The 21,780-nt window shown below is 37.5% G+C and overlaps 1 protein-coding gene across 1 annotated transcript in view; it reads right to left on the reverse strand.

Moving 5' to 3' along the window:
* LOC126176519 (baculoviral IAP repeat-containing protein 6) overlaps window positions 1–20,402 on the reverse strand; it is a 329,968-nt gene extending 309,566 nt beyond the window's left edge. Inside the window, exons 1-7 of the mRNA XM_049924030.1 lie at window positions 20,347–20,402; window positions 19,999–20,265; window positions 16,605–16,786; window positions 16,385–16,519; window positions 14,104–14,357; window positions 10,072–10,200; window positions 4,674–4,896 (exon numbers count right to left, since the gene is read on the reverse strand). Of these exons, the coding sequence (XP_049779987.1) occupies window positions 4,674–4,896; window positions 10,072–10,200; window positions 14,104–14,357; window positions 16,385–16,519; window positions 16,605–16,786; window positions 19,999–20,176 (1,101 nt within the window). The 5' untranslated portion in view covers window positions 20,177–20,265; window positions 20,347–20,402. The remainder of the gene's footprint in view (window positions 1–4,673; window positions 4,897–10,071; window positions 10,201–14,103; window positions 14,358–16,384; window positions 16,520–16,604; window positions 16,787–19,998; window positions 20,266–20,346) is intronic.
* Between the last annotated feature and the right edge of the window lie 1,378 nt (window positions 20,403–21,780).

Raw genomic sequence — 21,780 nt, forward strand, 5'->3', positions numbered from 1 at the left:
GCCAAGGAAATGTCCCACACTCTAAGCGTGCACGTGTCAGAAGGAATGTGGTCGACATTTGTCACCTGAACCCCACCAACATCTATTTGACTCATTCTATCTATGCATTAGGTAGTTTCGACTTCCAGTCAGCATACGTTTTTGCTATGGTGAAGGTAGTCCTGAACTCACATATTCCTATGGTACTACAGAGTCGTGACAAGTAATAACACGCCTATACCATTTCCAGAGTGAGGAGGGCGTGGACGTGAAAGTGTGTAAAACGTTCTTTACAAACATTTTGCAGATATCAGACAGTAGGATTACACGTGTTCTTTCGCACAAAGTGCAGCACCAGACCCCACTCATCAATAAGCGAGGCACATGCCCTGCTAAGAACAAAACACCAATAGCAAAGACAGTTATGGTAGAGAGCTTCATAAAACGGTTTCCAGCATATCTGAGCCATTACGCACGAATGAATCAAACAGTGGATCAGAAGTATTTGTCACCAGACTTGAGCATGGGGAAGTTATACCATTTATATAAATTCGAGCACAATGATCTGGTCTCGTACTATCTGTTTGGTCAGATAATTAATACAAGATTTGATCTGTCCTTTCATCCCCTTGTAAGTGATTCCTGCCGTAAATGTGACCTCTGTAACATCAAACATGCTGCAGTCGACACCGCAGAAGAGAAGGGTAAATGGGAATGTGAAAGAGAGTAAGATCAACAAAAGGCCCAGAGCGTGCGATGGAAACGCATTGCGATGCAGCAAAAGGGAGGCATCAGGACAACGATATGACTGTGATTGCCTTTGATTTGATGAGGACTTTACCGACACCGGTACTTACAACAGGTATATGTTACTACAAGCAGCAATTGTGGACATACTGCCTTGGAATATACGACCTATGTACCAAGAAAGCTACCATGTATGTACGGAGTGAGGGCAAAGCATCCCGAGGACCGCAAGAATTGGATCGAGACTCATGCATTACATTAAACATAACATCCAAACAAAGCGACTGATTATGTACTCGGATCAATCTGGCGGGAAAATCGGAATATAAAAATGGCCTTACTGTGTCAATTCATGGTTCTCCACACAGACTTCACACTGGAAGTAATGCACCACAAATTCCTAGTCAGTGGGCATTCATACCTACCATGTGACCAGAACTTTGGTATCATCGTGAAGAACAAGGAAATTTCACATATACACACACCCTCTGACTGGATGAATGTCATTATCACTGACCGAAAACAAATTTTCACCACTATACCGATTACAACGAACGATTTCATGTCCACAGTATGTTTAGAAAGAAACATACGTAACCATAAAATGTCGACACAAAATACCAGGGTGCAATGGTTCCATATTCAGTGGCTTCAGCAAAAAGCATCCTCTCCTCATTTCATGTTTTATAAGTACTTCAATGATCCAGATATCCCGTTTGCCGATGTCAGTTTTGCTAAACGAGGGTCGAAAGTAATTGAGACCCTGGACATACTATCCCGATGGACACACTATTAGCGTGATGAAAAGACTGATTTAATGACCTTGATGCAATTCATACCCCCCAGTGTACCACAGTTATTACCGTAACTTTAAGACATCTGCACAGCCTTCTGGCGACGCCATACCTGTAAATGATGATACACATGATGAACCATTAACACCTCATGTGTATCTTGTCCAATGTTTGAATACAGTGAGTAAAGCAATATCAGCCTCTCCCATATGTTTTGTGTATTACAGTCAAGTGCACCGAAACAAAAGTGACCTAACCCACACAAAAACCAGCCTAAAAACACTTTTATGATTAACTCCACACATAGCCGATTACCAGACAACATACCACGTTATATATACCACAATCATTGCTATACGCTGCAATCACTGCCTTACACATCAATTCTGCAAACGTCAATACCTTCCGGTGGCCATTCCCACAAACCAGTGTTGCTGAACAACCTCCAAAATATTGTTGGTGTATTTCTAATTCACCTAGTAACAGCGCCACTAGGAAATCTGCATATCAATAAATTTATCAACTACATCTAAAAACAAAGATGATGTGACTTACCAAATGAAAGTGCTGGCAGGTCGACAGACACACAAACGAATACAAACATACACACAAAATTCAAGCTTTCGCAACAAACTGTTGCCTCATCAGGAAAGAGGGAAGGAGAGGGAAAGACGAAAGGATGTGGGTTTTAAGGGAGAGGGTAAGGAGTCATTCCAGTCCCGGGAGCGGAAAGACTTACCTTAGGGGGAAAAAGGGACGGGTACACAATCGCACACACACACATATCCATCCACACATATGTGTGGATGGATATGTGTGTGTGTGCGCGATTGTGTACCCGTCCTTTTTTCCCCCTAAGGTAAGTCTTTCCGCTCCCGGGACTGAATGATATGTGTGGATGGATATGTGTGTGTGTGCGCGATTGTGTACCCGTCCTTTTTTCTCCCTAAGGTAAGTCTTTCCGCTCCCGGGACTGGAATGACTCCTTACCCTCTCCCTTAAAACCCACATCCTTTCGTCTTTCCCTCTCCTTCCCTCTTTCCTGATGAGGCAACAGTTTGTTGCGAAAGCTTGAATTTTGTGTGTATGTTTGTATTCGTTTGTGTGTCTGTCGACCTGCCAACACTTTCATTTGGTAAGTCACATCATCTTTGTTTTTAGATATATTTTTCCTTCGTGGAATGTTTCCTTCTATTATAATTTATCAACTACATCCTACATGCTTTTCTACTGCATGTCTGTTTCTTTCTTAAGTTTTATTATTAGTGTATATTTTAATTTTTCCTTGGTTATTTCCTCATATCCCACTACTCCCCCTTCTTTAAGATTTATTTATCTTTTAGTCTCCAGCTGTACTTCTGTTATTTCCTACGAATCACCAGTAACCCCCCCCCCCCCCCCCAAATTGGTAAGACATTTTTGCCCCAGTTTTAGATGTTAATCATTCTTACCAGCAAATTGTTTCATGTGAATAGAGTATTTGACAGTTTTCTGGAAATCATCTTAAATGTTTAATTTTGTTATTTTATGCTCATAACATGTTTCCTTTTCTCTTGAATTTCTGTATTTTTTTAAAAATTCAAATAATTAGAAAGCCCGTTACAACATTCCATTTGAGTCACGTGATGCCTATAACATCACTGGCTAGCTTCTGCTCCTACTGTCATAAAGCTCATTCACAATGATATCTGTCTGTATACCATACCTCACCATCCTACAACTTTGTGTGTTGTTGGTCTGGTGATACCTTTACCACTAACAATGCTTTCCAAAAAAGTATTTGTGTGTACTCAAATTAAATGCATTTATTAACAGCTGTCCATTTCTCCAGCTAAAATTAATGCAAAGCTATATGTAGTACATTCCACCACTGAAACAACTGCACAATGATTTCTTGCTAACACTATTTTTGCATTCTGTGTAACACTTTTAAAAACTTTATGACCCTGAAACATAAAATCTTCTGCTTTGTAGTCAAATGCATTATCCATTACACTACAAATCGTAACAACGTCGTTATCTCTGCTGGGATGTCTGCCAAGAATTTTATTGTGCTTTTGGTCATAGTTCATGACAAGGTCAGCAATCTAGGTATAAGATACAGATCCGGTTGCAAAAGATCTACAACTCTCACTATCTTGTCAAACAATGACTTCGAAAGCTATTGCATTTTCTTTCTTTTTTGTGTACCTGTCGACAGCACAACACTTTTGCTTTTCAGTGATAGTCTCCTTTAAGCCAAACATGTTCAACATTTACAACTTTTCAGAAACCTGATTGTCAATTTTCCTGTTTATTTCCTGTAGCAACTTTTCAATTGTTCTTACAAGAAATACACACAGCTGAAAAATCTGAGGTAGTTACTAGTGGATTAACATAGGAATTTTACATCAGTGACCAGACCGCTGGCCTACAGACACTCCTCATACTCTACACATATCTTTACTATTCATGTCAACTGGAGAACAGAAGGCCAAATTCCTGTCCATGGCTCAAGCTAGTGCTTCATTGGACAAGATGAAAGCTTCTTGCCATTATCACATTGCTGGTTGATCATGATGTGAGAAGTACGTTTAATCTTCTCCAATTCTCATAAGGAATGTACTACACGCATTGAGAATTTCTCAAGTTCCCTAATACGCAAGTTCCCATCTCCAATCCCTAATACATACAACACATACAGCTATATAGTGTGGTGTGCCCTGTTTACAAAATATGAATGTTAATACTGAGTCGTCATGAAATTTTCGTGTTGTAAAAAGTGTTCCAAATTTAATGAGAGAGAAGTCTGCAAGCACCTATTACCTTGTACAAGTATTATCTTTTCATGTGATCATATCATGTGGTGTACTGATCTGGTTTGCAAATCTATTTGATTCTTTAAATGTGGTCATTAACATGCTACGTATCATCATACTGACTTAAACTTCAAGTGGGGAGGCTGGTACTTTTTTAAGAGTGTTGCCTTCTCAAACGTTAACAATTTACATATGGAACTTTCATCTCATTTATCATCTGTCTGTAATTTCCTGATACAGTAGCTCCCTTCCATAGATTAAGTTGATATTTTGGCCAATAGAGGCTCAGCTGTTACACATAAAGTTAAGGTGTCATAGCACAAAGATGAACACAAACTGTGTGCTGTGTTTTAACCTTAAGTTGACGGGTTGTATTCCAAATGGTTACAAGGCCATGGCATGTGGCAGTGGCAACCAAATCTGGCACTGAGGAAGTGCTGATGCAAACAACTTCTTCATCCCGGCTGTCTGCTACTGAAACAGCAGGAGCTGTTGCATACGTTACCGACAATGGCACATTTTGTGTATATTCGCCTTTGACAAAAGGACAGGATGGGGAATGCCGCTCATGTTCTGACCTGCAATAAATCAGAATAAAAAAAATAATTATTAATGAGAAAAATTCACAACCAAATCTCCAAAAAGCATCAATTATCCACTAACAAGCAGTACAGAATAAATCTGTTATCAGGAACAAAGTGTGATAAGAACAGATAAAATATTTATACAGGGTGTAAATGGTAACTGTTTGCAATGTACCACAGTGGTGTACGAGAGTCAATTTTGAATTCCCAAAGACAGAGACTTAACAGTGCTTCTATATTTTTAACAGGAAGGATAGTTTAAGGCACTGTCAACATTTAGAACAACACAAACATAGAACTAGCCTTGATGGGAGACGGAAGGAGCTGGCTGTAGAATCTTAAAATCACAGTGTCTGCCTGAAACAATTTAGGGAAATCTAGATTATGACGCTTAGTGGGGATTTAAAATCTGCATCTTCTAAATATGAGTCCGTGTATCAAGTACTGTTCTACTTCGATCTGTGTTACATCACAAATTAGCAATAAGGGGAGTTAATAAAAAGAAGACCATATAGTGTAAATAAATAACTGAGCAAAACTAAAGCTAGGGTACAACGAGTAAGTAAACTGAAATACCTTGGAGAAATTATACATCAGAATGGACGAGAAAAATTTGCAGTAGATGGAGGAGTCAAGAAAATGGAGAGAGCATACGGTTTGACAACAAATACAGGATGTTTGAAAAATAACTCCCTAGTTTTAATATGTCCTAGAATCTGTAAAAAGTCACATACACTATTCTAGTTTGTGGTGTTTGACTCATCAACTCTCCAAGTTTGGCTCCCCTGCAGTTGGCAGGTCTGCTTGACCTTGAGACAGCACCAGTGCTATTGACTTTCTACACATATCTGATGATGATGATGTCAATTTTTTTTAAAAGATTCTCTTTTCTAATGAAGCTACATTTCTTGTCACTGGAACAGTTAGTCATCATAACTGCAGAATCTGAGGGCAGAGCATCCACATGAAGTTATTCAGCATCAACACGACTCTCCCAAAGTTAATGTCTGGTGCGATTTTATGGAAAATTGTGTGAATGGTCCTTTTATTTTTTGTAGAAAAAACAATAAACGGGGACCTTTACTGTGACATGCTGACAGAGTATGTCTTTCCCCAAATGGACAATATTGAGGTGGGAAAGGGGCTTGTGTTTTTCCAACAAGATGGCGTCCCACCTCATTACAGCAACCATGTGCATGCGGCTCTCGACACTCACTTCCCAGGATAGGCAGGGCTGGGCCAATACCTTGGCCACCACAAAGCCCAGACTTAACCCCACTGGACTTTTTCTTTTGGTGCCACACAAAAAATGTTGTGTACAGTGAAAAGATCAGACACATCAATCATTTATGGGAAACAATCATTGTGGCGGTTGGGACAGTTACACCTGAAATGTTGGTGAATATGTGGCGAGAAGTGGAATATTCTCTTGACGTGTGCAGGGCAACAAATGGATCCCACACTGACGTCTACTAATATTAAACAAAACTTGAAGGAATTCTCTTTCATGATATGTACTCATTGATGTAATTTTTCATTAATTTCCCCATTAAATTTATACTTAAAACTAGGGCGTTCTTTTGCAACAAGAAATGCACATGTAGAAAAACACTCTACCACACTGATATGACCATAATGTTTATATAGATGTTGATACCTAACAATGAACTATAAGCTGAACAGAACAGATGCCTTGGTTAGTAGGAAAGTGGATGGATCATTAAGGCATTCCATCTACTTGAAGCCCACCTACACACACACACACACACACACACACACACACACACACACACACACACTGTATTCATAACAACATGTCTGGTGACATCTGAAGTTTGCTTTTAGCACCGCGAGTGTGTGCTCCAACAGTGGGAGGACACGTAATTCCACCTTTACACATGCATCTACACGCCACAGATGGAACAACATCTGCAGAAGATTTGCAGGATTTCGATAGAGGTCATTCCTGTGATGTGCTTGCATCTCTGCGCCAATTTTTGCTATAAAGCCGACATCGTGAACTAGCAGTCTTCAAAGGCGGACACTCATCTGAAGATGGCTGAACAGCTGCCAGTCGAAATACTGTGGCAAAAAGTTAACATGATCTGGCAGCAATCCCAAACCCTCATTTAATATTCTGTACACTGGAAAAACTTTAAGATTCACAGAATATAAGTACTTGAAAGATGGATTATTAGAAAAATAATGGGTGCCCTATGAACTATACATGGCTGGGAAGTGAGAAGTAATGAGGAAATCTATAAAAATACAGAGAAAATATCAGAAATAAGGGCTACAAGAAGATTAATCTGTTTTGAACACCTCTGCCCAATAAACGAGAACAGGCCAATGAAACAAATATTCCTGATTGGAACAAATATTTCTGTCTTTCTGGGAAAAGAAATCAAAAACAGCATGGATTACAGAAATAAGGAAAGAACTAGAAAGAAACAACATCGAAGACTCAGAAATAACAAACATTTTTGAATAAAATACTATTCTCCATTCATTGTAAGAATAAACCTCATGTAAACATTACACTATGTATTATTCTGCATTTGCTGGAACCTCATAGGATTTTATTTCACATGGAGCAGAAGCCAAGCTGTCCCGAGTACAGTCAAGTACGATAATGAGCATACGTTTCATGCGTACATCGACTCAGCGATAATATGGGACAACAGCTTTACTGGTACATGTAACTTGGAAAGCACTGGCCAGCCACCTGGGCCAACTAACCTCTAATGATGTGAACAGTTGTAAAAAAGACACAAAAAGAGAGAAGCAGAGAACAATGTAGCCTTGAATATCATTTAATTTTTGAACAGAAGAAAATAATGGAGAAACTTAGGTGATGCGCTTCTTATGTGATCTGCTGGAAAACGTAGCATGCATTCAATGTTAGCTAACATAGCAATGTAATTAAAATGAGATTGATGAGAATTCCTGTCTTTAACAAAGGTAATTTTTCTGCATGAGCTATGTGCAGCATAAAAGTGCACTGCTGGGATTTCACCATGTAGTTAAATATTGAGGCCACTGAAGATATTACGATCAGTCATCTGGCAACTTCCGAGCTTATCCCTTATCAGACTCTGACACATATCAGTGCTGCTACGTTGATAATGAGGCAATCAGCAATAGAATTTCAAGCCACCAAAAAGTCCACATTTCTCCCTCCTCTTTTATGATGTGCTGTTCTGCATTTCGCCATCACTCGGCAGTGATGTGTCACAAAGTTTTGTGCATCAGTTCCAGTAAGTTTGCCAGCTTAAACGTCTTGTGTTTTTTCGTGATAAATTCCTTAACTTGGCTCCAGATCAGTTCTATTGGGTTCAGATTGCAGTATTATAGGGATGACTGTAAAAATGCAGCATTTGTACAGTGTGCTCGATTCCGTGAAATTGTTTTCCATGTTTCTATGACTGTTAGCACTCTGGCTCGTGAGATACCACATTTGTCCTATAAAACAATGGGCATATTCAGACAAAGAGTATCTGATTTTTCCATTTTTCTCCAAAAAATTAATTGTGTAATGTTTTTTAAACTTCAAAATCTTTAACACTTTTTTGTAATTTATCGATAATTAAGATGTGTATTTGCAATGAAAACCGGAATTCTGCAGTGTTATATAATTAAAAACTAGAAAACATGCATCTCTCTCGGGCGGGGGGATTGTGAAGTATGAGTTAATTAACACATATTTCATAAATTTCATATTTAAATGATTTAGATATTCAAACCAAACAGAAAGAAATTGTAGATCATGATGGGTTTCAAACCGCCGCCCACCAGTCCACTCAATTATTAGCCCACGACGCTACCAATTATGCAACAAATATAATTAAAATACCATCTTGTATATTTATTACATCCTGTTTCTCGATAAACGTCAAAGCTGATTTTTCTCTGTAATGTGAAAAAAATCAAGAACAACTTGTCTCTAGCCATTAACAGTGCTCCAAGAAGCAGGAACCACAGTCATCCATTTTCGCGGTACATATTACCAGAGGAACAATCAGAGCACAAGTAGCGCTTACAGAGACCATGACTGTGTACGATTTTTTAAATAAAAATTACATAGATAAAGTACGATTAAGAAAAACTTTGATGGCTGTCAATACATCAGGATGTCTTAAAGTTTCATTTACAGTGACACAGTAATAAGATATCTAATACATAAGTTGGACCTACTTCCAAGAGCAGAACACCAGTGTATGAGAGTTGTGGCTGATGACCAATCATCGCACTTGTGTTTGTTTACATTAGGTTTATTCTTATGATGAATGGAGTATAAATTCACAAAGCTTTCAGTGCAGAAGAAATAAGAAATCAGGAACAGTATGGACTGAAGAAACGAAAAGACAACATGGTGAGAAAAACAATGAGTACTGGAAAAACAGGAAAGAACAACAAAGAAAGAAGAGTAATTTAAGCTGTTACCCAATCCTAGTTGGTCAAAATTAATATGAAAAAATAGGATAATAAGATAGATGAGGGACAGCACTTAAAATAAGAAGGAAGGAATAATTCCAGCAACATCAAATAAAACACATTAGTGAAATTACTGATTGGCTGAACCAGCCACTATCAACATTATATCTAAAGAAATTTTAAGAAGCAAGCAAATTTTTTAACACATGCCTAAATTCTTTCTTGTTGACTAATTTAGACACAGTTTTCAGTACAAACAATGGCTACATTTTGTATGGAAGATAAAGTTAAGCTGTTAAAATTTAGAATATTAAGTACAGCATACAATAAGTAGCTATCAATGGGAAAGAAAGCTACACACTGTAAAGTATTTCTTACTTACAAGCGAGTCATAACACACTCCATATAAACTATAAGTTGATATCCCATAAATAATTGCTTCGGCAATTACTACTTTTAGTGAATTACTTCCAACCAGATAACCTCCAATGTTGCACAATATAGCCCCTCAACAGTGAATTAATAAAGAAGAAAGCAGTGAGTAGCCAAGAATATTTGTGCTAAACTTTTCAACACATTAATTTATGGTTGGATTTACAAGAGCATCTAAATTTCAGAATAAGTTCACACAGGTAAAAAAAAAAAAAAATCCATGCTGGATTTGTGTGTATCATAAATGTAAGCAGCAGTGATAAAGCATTTTCAAAATGTGAGACAATAAATTATGTAACTCACCAGGGCTCATCCGTTGGCTCCCAACAAACAAGACAAACATTACATGTGAAACACATTGCTCGGTCATCACCAGTCGAATTTGGTTGATGGTAGAAGCCTGCTTGTGCCATCTGGTCAGGTAATGCCCATCTGCAAGAAATAAAATGAATTTTAATATATACATGCAAACAGCTTTTTTAAAAAAAATTCTACAGCATAATGAAAGACAAATTCACAGATTCTCTTCATATCAAAAATGGAAAGAGGAAACATTTTAAATGATTAAAATTTGACTCTTTTAAAAGCTGTTGTTACAAAAAATTAACACTTTTATTAAAAACCATGAATGGAAAATAAACAACGCAACTCTATGCCATCACCGTGAAGAGAAAGAGAAAGGGGTCAACTGGACAACAGTATCGCCCCACTTTTATGTTTTCCGAATTAACGTTTTCCTGCTGTTTATGACATTTTTTTATCGCTCCCATCAAATTTTCTACGTCCACAATGTTAATTCACACCTGATTTTGTGCCAACATATTTCCAGTTTTTCTGCAATTTAAACTGTATGAATAAAGGTCCATGGCAAAAAAGAAAACTGACATAAAATGATGCTGGCATGACGTAGGCCGTCAAGTAGTGTTTACAAACATTACATGATTAAGTTTCATGACATTAGGGAGGTTGAACCATTAAACATACAAAAGTTCAAACAATTCGTGCCATATCTCCTATGCAAATCGGCGTGGTGACCGGTGGGAGTAACTTTGTTCATTCAAAACTGCAAATAAAGATATCATGACCAATCACAACCATTTCCTTTGTGATTGGTTGTCACACCTTTTTTGATCCACATATAGCGTGCTTCGTCATTTGGCCACTTGTAGTGCAAGTTCGCACTTTCATTCACTTTGCATTGTTCAAATGCTTTTGGCTTAAAAACCGCACCAATTAATTATTTTTTCATGGTGATCAAAGCGTCTTTCGAGAATTTATTCCCATTGTTGGGTGTAGCTTCTCTCTCTCTCTTTTTAATGTTACGCAAACAAACAATGTGAGTGATAGTTTGCGAGTGTGTGGTTTTCTACTTAAATGAAGAGGCACAGCACCTGATAACCTCAGAAAGACATATGTAAACACCACAAAAAATAGTTACTTAAATATTTGCACTTGCCAATGAGAAAAAAATTCTAAAAACATGTCGAGCTATGCATGAAAAATACATAACCAGTGCAGTGTTTCACCACTATTTAAATAATAAATGACATCTTCAGGCTTTCCAAAAACATGTATTATGACGTATGAAACAGAGTCAAACGTTTCTACTTCCCAGACAGTTATCAGTTCCCTTTACATTAGCGATGTTTATTAGATAATAAAGTAGTCATTGACAAGTATTTGATGCCAATTATGTACATACACATAAAGTGCAAAAATGCAAGGGGGTATCCTATACGTAACTTTTATGGCATAAAACGTAATTTCCCACATTTTATATTTTTCCGTATTTCACACCATTTTTTTTGAAGTCCCTCAAAAAGTGTAAAAGCAGGATTTCACTGTAATAGATGTCAGCTTTTTAAGATTATGTAATGATGTGACCTCTGATGTATATGTGTGCAAAAAGAAAATATTGTGTGTCCATTATATACTGAAATATAGGTTCGTGGTGACATGCTTATGTGTAGAGTAGCCCAGTCCCTAGGTTAGGTTGATAGTTAACAATTTGCTCGCAAGTTAGCGAAACCCATGAATGCAAACAAAATCTTAGTTATGATAACATACTGGTCTGATGTATAGCCAGAGGTCTAATTTAGCTCAAAAGGTGACCTTGGTGTGGTTGTATGTGGGCAAAAAGAAACAAGAATTCTGGCAAATCTCATAAGTAGGAATACAAATAAATGACATTGCAGTAAAAGATCGCAGTACGTTATGTGCCGATAAAAGGTCTAATAAAATGCGCATAATTTTTCCAGCTGAAATATCACAAACTCAGACGTGGAGGTAAACATCACACACAGATTCCACAACAATATAAAGGAACTGTAATGAAATACTTTCCCCAGCATTTTGGTGGGACTCCGTCAATTATAAATGGGACAAAGATAAATCTAACAATGGGTTCGACAAAGTTAGTATTACAGAAGACAGGATTAAGAAAACATGAACTCTGACCACAGATCTGTGTACAAAAGTATGTGAGGAAACTTGGCAATAAAAATGCATGTGGTCTTAATACACACCATGTGATCTGTCTGGCTGAGTGCAACTGCCTCATTCTCTCATTTCCTGACTACTGGGCATGACAGAATTAGTTACTTGTGCTAGAACTGGAATATTAGAAAAATATTTACACACCTGAAGCCATGTACAATCTTTTAGGTTAGACAAACACCTCAATAGGTCCCATTACCGATTTAGTGTACACGGAGTGTGAATATCTTGCTCACATTAATTAGTGAGAGGAACATTTGTCCTTGTCAATCAGACAAAAAATGTCTCAATAGTGCAAGAATTTCCAGTTTGTTAACATTAATAAATGCATACATGGAAGCTATGTGAAATAAGAGGTGAACAGCAACGAATTATGAATTCTTAAATTCGCGGATAAGTCATAAGATCAGCACTGGATCATGTGTTCCCACATTTCTTGACAAACCAGATAAATATTCCTAGAGGTCAGTTTCTCCAAGTCTTGTCATTCTTCTGTAAATATTTTTTTAAGGAATTTGCAATCATGACTTAGTATACTGACTGTTTGGTAACATATACACCTGTCACCTTTGAGTTCTCTCTCTCTCTCTCTCTCTCTCTCTCTCTCTCTCTCTCTCTCTCTCTCACACACACACACACACACACACAAACACACCCCTCAGATCTGAACAACAACTTCTAATTTCATTATCACGTTGTTTATAAAATTGGAATCTATTACATGTGAGATATAAACAGAGCATGGCATAAATAAATATAGGAATCAGTCCATCATCAATTAAGTGTATCACAAAACACTCAGAAAAATGAATACTACAATTGAAATGTAACTCCAGCAAACATTTAGGAGAATCAACAGGCTTAATTAGAGTCCTACCTGGAAGATGTGGTGGCAAAAACACCCTACACTCATTCAGACTCCATCGAAATCAATTCTTTGAAGACTAACATGCACGAAATGGTACCTATGCTGAGCTATATAATTTGAATGGCTGTAACAGCTATACTCAACTAGATGAAATTTTTGAACAATTACAATGGCTACCTGCAAAAAGGACATTCTGAAACAGTATGTGACACAATCCACACCAATCAAGTCATATTTTTTCGATAATGGGTTGATTTTAGTGATTACTTAGTTAAGTTAATTCAGCTGAACATAATGCAGAGTTGAGGAGCCACAATGTGTGTGTGCTGTGGTTGAACAAACATTACGAGAAAGACCGGTCATAGATCTTGCAGACTGACAGTTCACACAGTTCATATTACCAGCAAAAGAGGACTGCTGAGCATAAATCCAGGAGTCAATATGCTGCTGCTCTTCTTCTTTAGGCATTCTGCTGACTGTTTACATATCACATGAAACAATCAAAACAAATGCCAACCATTCAATGTAAGAAATTGGAAAATCACTTGAACCAGGACCAAATATGGAAGACAAAACACTATTTTAAAATGATGATGAAAAATGTGGGCACTGAGAAGTAATTCCATTGGAATACAGTTCACTCCTTCAATCCACAAAAACAATTACAAATTACAGAGAAAAGAAAATAGCTAGTTGGAAAATGTAGATTATTTTGTTTTAAGTTTTTCCCTCCCTCCAAACTGCCATAATGCCATGGAACAAGACACTATATTAGATAATTAACTATACAGTAGTAGTAGTAGCAGTAATTATGACAAAATAACAAAAACAATTTGTGTGTGTGTGTGTGTGTGTGTGTGTGTGTGTGGGCGCACACATGCCTGACATTACTTTAGGGCCTTCTCAAACTATTTCCATTTTTTTTTTTACAGCTAAATTTGAATCTGTAGAACTTTAACATGTATACTTACTTGTAATTCATATGAGGCCATTTCACAAAGGTGTCTCGACGCGCTGCCTCGCTGAACATCAGCGCACGGTCCGTCACAGGTGGGCTCTCTGCAGCTAAGGCCGGAGGCACAAGCAAGCAATTCAATCGTTCGCTCACCGCTGAAGCAATTGACAATGCAGGTATGTGCTTGTTCTGGCGCTTCAGTTCTTGCACCATGCCCGCACACACAAGTTTTAGAGCACAATGTGGCAGTTCCAGGCATACTGAATTCCACTGAAACAATTACACAGAACTTTCTAGGTAATTTTTTTTTGCTGTTCAACATACACTTATACCTTTACGTCAATTAATATCAATAACAGAAATTCCTTTATAACACATTAATGATACTAATATCCTCACACTCTTATTTTGATTTTTTTTGTTTCAATGAACAAGACAGCTATGGTATTGTGGTCAGAACGAGAGAGCTAGAAAACAGCAGCTGCTTTTATGAGAACTGTTCCAGTTGACAATCATTTCCAAGATTGAAATCCTCCTGAAATACCATGTACTGCTCTTTATACATAGGGCAATATCTTCTAGAATACACCTTCATACTACACCATTAAAAATGTGTTGTTATTTTTACTGTGTGTCCATTTGGGAATCTTTCACTTGAACTCAGATGTTGGAATGTGCATATGGAAACAACTAGGGACTACTCTATGACTTTTTATCAGTTAGAACTCTGTTCTGAAGACTAGCTGGGAAAAAAAAGGTTGGTAGTAGTATATACTCCAATTAAAATTACTCTGGGACCAACAAATTGCAGTGGCGAGAGGCAGTGCTGACATCATGCAACTCAGCCATGCTTCACAAGTCACTGGGGGTAACTACAAAACAGCAATACAACAAGCACATGGCAGTCGAGAAGAAACTATAGTTGGCTGGTGGCTGGCTCTACAGCTTGTCTTGCTGAAACCTCAGTCACAAGTAACTTGAACCATAGTACAGACAAACCTAATAAAATTGGGTTGTGGCAGCTGCCCACACAGATTGTCGTAACAGTGGACTTGCAACTTTTCTCTTCCATTGGAGGAATCAATGAGAAACTAGTGCTAAATAAACATTGTCATGATGTGGTGCATATGAAATTACATGATGGAACATATTGTGCAGAATACTGTCATATAAAACAGAATATTTCATAAAATTTAAACTGTACTCCTAGGTACCTGCTTAATCAACACATCGAAAATCTGGACATTCTGGAAACACCCTACAAAGTCTTTGTAATGATCATAGCACTACCTTACCGATCAGTTCATCATCATAGCCAGTTTTGCTCCAGTCATAACTGTTGGCTTCAACAACTCATACCACACTATAATATTGGAATATAAACTATATCCCAAGAAATTTGATTGTATTCTGAGAAACATATGATACAAGTAACAAGCATCAAAACCAGTAACCAAGTTATACTTCACAACAGCCAGGTCAATAATCATCAATCTCACACTCTTTGTGTCAAAAACATAGGTAAACAACTTCTTTATTCCATCAAAACAAATTATTAGATTCAACAATTTCCACTGGCCGTAAACTGTCACCCTATTGGCTATGAGCAATGGAAACAAATAGCCAGTAACAGCACATAGCAGAAGAACTGCCAAACATCCTAAGTGCAGTTTATCCCAGATCATCTGCTAACTATCATTTTGTCTTAATAGCCATCTGACCTCCAAAAGTGCACAGCACACAATGAGGTCAAGGGATTCTCCTCGTACCTCCCCTGGCCCCCCACCTTGAACAGATGAATGTCCTACCTTCAGAATCTATGTGGACATGTCCCAAAATCCCTGCTTTTAGACAGACAATGTTCCTCAACTATGCCTCACTATGGTTGCTAACCAATGCACACAGTTCACAGAACCAAAACGTAGGGAAACCTGACCATCCTCCCTCAAGAACCCAACGGGGACAAAATCCTTTCCCAGGCACAACTGGTCAAGTTCATTGAAATACCAACCCTGCAGAACAAGGAAGCATGCTTGGCTTTATCAGTGTGCAATAAATGTGGCAAGCATCACCTCCAACCTATGGGGTGTTATGGCTTGCCACACATTCATAGCTATAGAGTATGTTACTGGTACTGGTCTGTTATTGTCTCAAGAGCTACCTGAAACCAGATATGAATACATTATACAGCATTCTTATCATGGACCGCAGTGAGTATAGTGAGCACTGCTCTATAAAACACACAAGTAACAACAATGACACTGTTCCTGGGAACTGAAAACTAAGCTTCACCCTACCTTTTGAGCTTTTGTCCCCTTTTTTGGTTTTGCTTGACCCTCCTTTATTTTCTTTGCCAATTCCTGCAGTACTTCTGCCGTTTGATCTACTCCGGGTAGCTCTATACACCGAAGGCTTTGTTGTAATAAAATGGCCTGCAATATAAAGCAGAAAGGTGATTAAACTATTACACTTTATTCAGCATATTATTTTTAACATAAAAATAATTTACGATTTTACCTCTGATAAGAGTAGCTCAATTTTAACTATGTCATCTGGTTTCATAAGAGGAGTTTGGAGGATGGAGTCAAGAAACATAACTCCATTGTAATCTCTTCTAACACCCAATCCTCTTCCATCAGTGAACAGGATTTTGTCATGTCCATGCAAGTACGTTCCACAAAGGTTACCTCCAGGCTTGGCTGATAAGACGAGAAGCAGTTACATAAATAAATGAGTAATTAAATTTAAACTGAATATAATTATGCAAAGTCTAATGTAGCAAGATCAATTAACATACAAGAAAGTTTGTACTGAATATAATAGAGGGAAACATTCCACTTAGGTAAAATATATCTAAAAACAAAGATGATGAGACTTACCAAACAAAAGCGCTGGCAGGTCGATAGACACACAAACAAACACAAACACGAAATTCTAGCTTTCGCAACCAACGGCTGCTTCGTCAGGAAAGAGGGAAGGAGAGGGAAAGACGAAAGGATGTGGGTTTTAAGGGAGAGGGTAAGGAGTCATTCCAATCCCGGGAGCGGAAAGACTTACCTTAGGGGGAAAAAAGGACGGGTATACACTCGCACACTCACACACATCCATCCACACATATACAGACACAAGCAGACATCCTTTTAATATGTCAATAGGGCTCTTGTCAATTAGTGTCGTTCACCACAGCTTGTCCACTAGGTGCATTTCCACATTTAATGCCATTCTTTTTTCTTTGAGCTATTTGAGAGAGAGTGGGGGGGGGGGGGTGGATGAAGAGGAAAAGAAATAAAATTGGTGCAGTGAAACTATTCTTTCCCTCAATGTAAAATTACATTTGCTGTCTTAGCAGCACACTGATCCAAACACATTTACATTCTGAATAACTCATGAAGTAGGATTTTAATGGAAAAGTACGACAAGACTCTCTTTCTGTTTTGAAGTAGGTGTATCACAGAAATATCAACATACAGCAAAATCAGAAATTCAAAATTAAATTTTAACTTTTTCAGTAAAATTTGTAGCTGAGACTACATGTACAATAATCAACACTCACTGCACACTACACAAATGTGAATTTCCTGAGAACCTCCCCATACTTTTACTCCATGACATAACATAACACTGCCTAAACAATCATTATGATCTTTAACACACCAAAGCGTATATATGGAGCAACAGGCACCGAGACACAATCACTCTTTCTCAAGATGACTAACTGATTTAACTATGATTCAACAAGTCACTAAATGTAATATCATGTTTCACATGTGCTATCTCTTTACAATATGTGATATCTGATATATTGCTCATGGGAAAAGACCTGCTGCTGCAATCTCATAGGAAATGTAGCAGCAATTATATTGGTTTACTGTGTCATAAAATTCAGACTACACAGTCACATTAAAAATTCTAAAATTTTCAAAACCTCAGCAAATCCTACAGTAATTTCAAATAAGAAATTATAAGCATGCATAGAATTTTAAATGAGGTGATACACCAGAAGATACATAATTCTCTGACCAGATTGTACGAAAATGTGTAAAAATTGACAGGTGTAAGCTACAACTTTACTTTCAGCTGTTCTGAAAGGAATACAGCCAACGGTGTTGGATTACTTTACAATCTCCTGCCTGCTGCAACAATAGCAAAATAAAAAACTACCAGTGACTGTCATCTTTCGCATGGTAGTACTATTCATATTTTGCAGAACACTAATTAGAATGTCATACATTTACATTTAATTATCAGAATTTTTGTATCAAAATCTCATTCAGGGATACCCAACATAAATTGTAAAGAAATCATACCCTTCTCCCAGAATGAATATATATTTAAGCAAAGAAACTAAATTAGCTAGATACAGTAAAATTACATTTGCATATATCTAACTGTTGCAAAACATGAAAACCAATTCCAACATTTAAAGTTGTTAAAAAAAAATTTCTTCAGATACAAATGAAGCAACAATACATAAAAAATTAACTTCCTACCAAACCATACAATGACGAGACAGGAGCTCTCAAACATAAATGAAATAATAACAATATAAATTTCCTGTAAAATTCATTCAAGCAACTCCATGACAATATTGTCAAAACTCAACACCTTGCTAATACAAACAAATCCCTAAAACATTGACAAAGAAATTATTAGAACAATATTTTTTTCCATTTGATGACAAATCCCTTAAAAAAAGGATAGCTTTATGGAGGAGCAACATTTACAACCACAACATGTAAGACAACAATATAATGGTGGGGCCTAATATATGGAGAACAAAACAGATGGCAATATGATAGACTTTCCAAGAGTAAACACAATGTCTAACAGTTACAGAGAAAACTAGAGCAGAGATTTAACGGAACTGCATTACCAGACAAAATTATCTCAGTTTCTACATTCCACAACCTTTACGTCCTCCTCTGTCACTACAAAGCTTCATAATTTAAAATTTTGGTGATATGTTGGACAATGGCAATAACTCAAACAAAAACAGAAAGGATCATCTAATTGTAAATATTAATGTTAGTCTCACTTTTCCAACAAAGGTGTAAAATGACACGTCAATTAATGTCATCCACTCTGATAGTAGTGTTACCAAGTATACTGATGCAATGGTTTTCCATTATTGACGTTACAGTTTCGCAAACACCTTTTTTTTTGTGAATTTCCAATACTCTAGGAGTATATTATGGTACTGTAAATGACAATCTGGAGAGAAGTTTCAACTTACGTTGTAGGCCTAATGTATGATGAAACATACGTGAGGTCACCCATAAAATAAACGGATAGGGGACACCTGAACTGCTAATTTAAAGAGAAATAAAAATTACGTAACTGGCAAAACATCACGTTATTTTATTTGCTGCTTTACACAAGTGAATGGAGCCAATCAAAACGTTGTGTATCTGAGAACAAAGCAAGTCACATATTTGAAGAATAACCAGGGAAACTTTTGGTGTACCAGGCACTTAAAGTGATAAAAAAACAAAATGTCATTAATATTATGGAAGAAAGCTTAGTACTAGTCGATTTCGAAAGCAACCATTACTGGTTGTCATTCGTGTCCCATGATCTCACATGGTTTCGAGGTGTCACCGATTACAGGTCATGGTGCAATACTTAAAAATTACACAACCTCAACAAATTTCTTAAAGAAATATCTTGAAGCAACCAGAATGTTTTCACTTCTACGAGAAATGGAGCAAAGTAAACTTGCTTACCAACATGTATGAAAACAACACAACAAATGACTCTTCTCGCATCAAATACACTCGTTAAATCAAGTGTCTATCTTTACCGAGGGCAACGAAACTGTTTCACTGATTGTAATGCAAAGGAATTGTGAAGGCAAAACACTCAGCTGCAGCGCAACACATTCTGAACCGGAGCAAGTCAACGTGTGACATACCTGAAAGCGAGCTCCTCTGCAAAATTACTCCAGAATTGACGTCGAGCACTTTAACTTCTGAATCTCTAGTAAGAACAAAAATAATATTCAGGTGTGGGTGATATATAATACTTTTAGAGTCTGTTTCTACATTCAAATAGCCGTCTTCTTTTAACTTCCACGGATCGTCATCAGCCATTTTGCATCTCCAATCCTCGCCCCCGCACTACGTTAGTCATGTGATGTTATGTTCAGTATAGATTCCAATTCTTCGAACGAAAGTCGGAGCTGTAAACGACAACAACACGTCTCTAGCAGATGTACCGAACAGCAATAAATTAAAGTAATTACAACCATAAAATTACATACGTAACGTCACAATGGTCTGACATTGGTTATGAATTTGTAAACAAAGATAACATACACAAACACTGACAATTTTTACTGGAAGATCTTCCAAATACTCTCATTGCAGCGATCGTAATTTTTGGTTCTTCAAACCGCATAGCTTATTACGATGGCGCTGCAAATTGGGCTAACAGGTGAGAAAAAACTTCCAAAAATAGGAGTTCCCACGCCTATGATGCTGTGAAGAAACAGCTTTCACTGACATCCAAAAAAATATCATGAACAAATCAAAAGGTTGTTAACGATGAGACAAAGTATACTCCATGGATGTATGAATCAAAATGCAATGGTCAGAAAAAATTAATGACTAAGTGAAGCAAGCTGCAGATATTGAATTAAGAATAAACTGTTCTAAAATTATTTATAAGTCCAACTGATCATTGGTTAGCAACTTAGCGAGTGCAATATTTTCGAAGTTACCAGATAGAGGAAAAAACTTATGTTTTAGATTGGAGATAAATGCCTTTATCGACGGAATTTCGTGTCTGTAAACCAGTTACTAGTACTGATAGGCGGAATATACAACTGTGACTGAGCATAAGCTCAGTGTCGACAAGGGCGTGGACTTAGGCGAACCAGCTGACACTGGTAAAGTTTTAGGTGATACTTTATGTGTCAGTTATCTACGAACAGACCAACCACTGTATCAGGAAATGACAGAGATTCATCATCAGGATTCCACGCTTCCCGGTGTCATCTGTGAGCAGCAGCACTGCAAAGCAATGGCAGTGAGCAGCCTCCTTGTCGACAACAAATGTCTCAACAACAGTCAGGAAACTGAAACAGGAATCCGCTTTGCTCCACATCGTACAGGTAGCAAAACACCAAAATGAACATACTAGCTCATCTCCTCAGCTTCAGACAGTAAGCAGCGAACCAACACCTCATGAAGCTGTTATTTATACCGTTGAAGTTAGTTTTCGCCCTCACACTTCCAAGATAAGTGTTCAAAAACACAATGAAAACTTGAGTAAGGAGAAAAAATATTCAGAGACTGATGAGGGACCTTCCTATGTGTTTATAGAAAGTTGTAACCAAAACATTGGGAGATTTCATCCTATTGTATTTGCAAGCTCTTATATAGTGACCCAGATAGTGTGGCCAAGAGGTTCTAGGCGTGTAGGACTGGAACCGCGCGACCTTTACCATCGCAGGTTCGAATCCTGGCTCGGGCATGGATGTGTGTGATGTCCTTAGGTTTCCACAGAAATAAACTTCTTCCAGTTAGGGTGACACCTGTTGGGTAAACATTATCTGTAGAGTCATGCTGTTTTACAGGCTCTACATCCTACCACACCATACATTATAAGTGTGTCTACCAACTCTCTTGATGAGTAATGTTCCATCTTTAACTATGTATCATGCACAATACAATGAATTATAGTAATGAATATT

This window comes from Schistocerca cancellata, chromosome 1 (assembly GCF_023864275.1).
Source record: "Schistocerca cancellata isolate TAMUIC-IGC-003103 chromosome 1, iqSchCanc2.1, whole genome shotgun sequence".
Classification (NCBI taxonomy): Eukaryota; Metazoa; Arthropoda; class Insecta; order Orthoptera; family Acrididae; genus Schistocerca; species Schistocerca cancellata.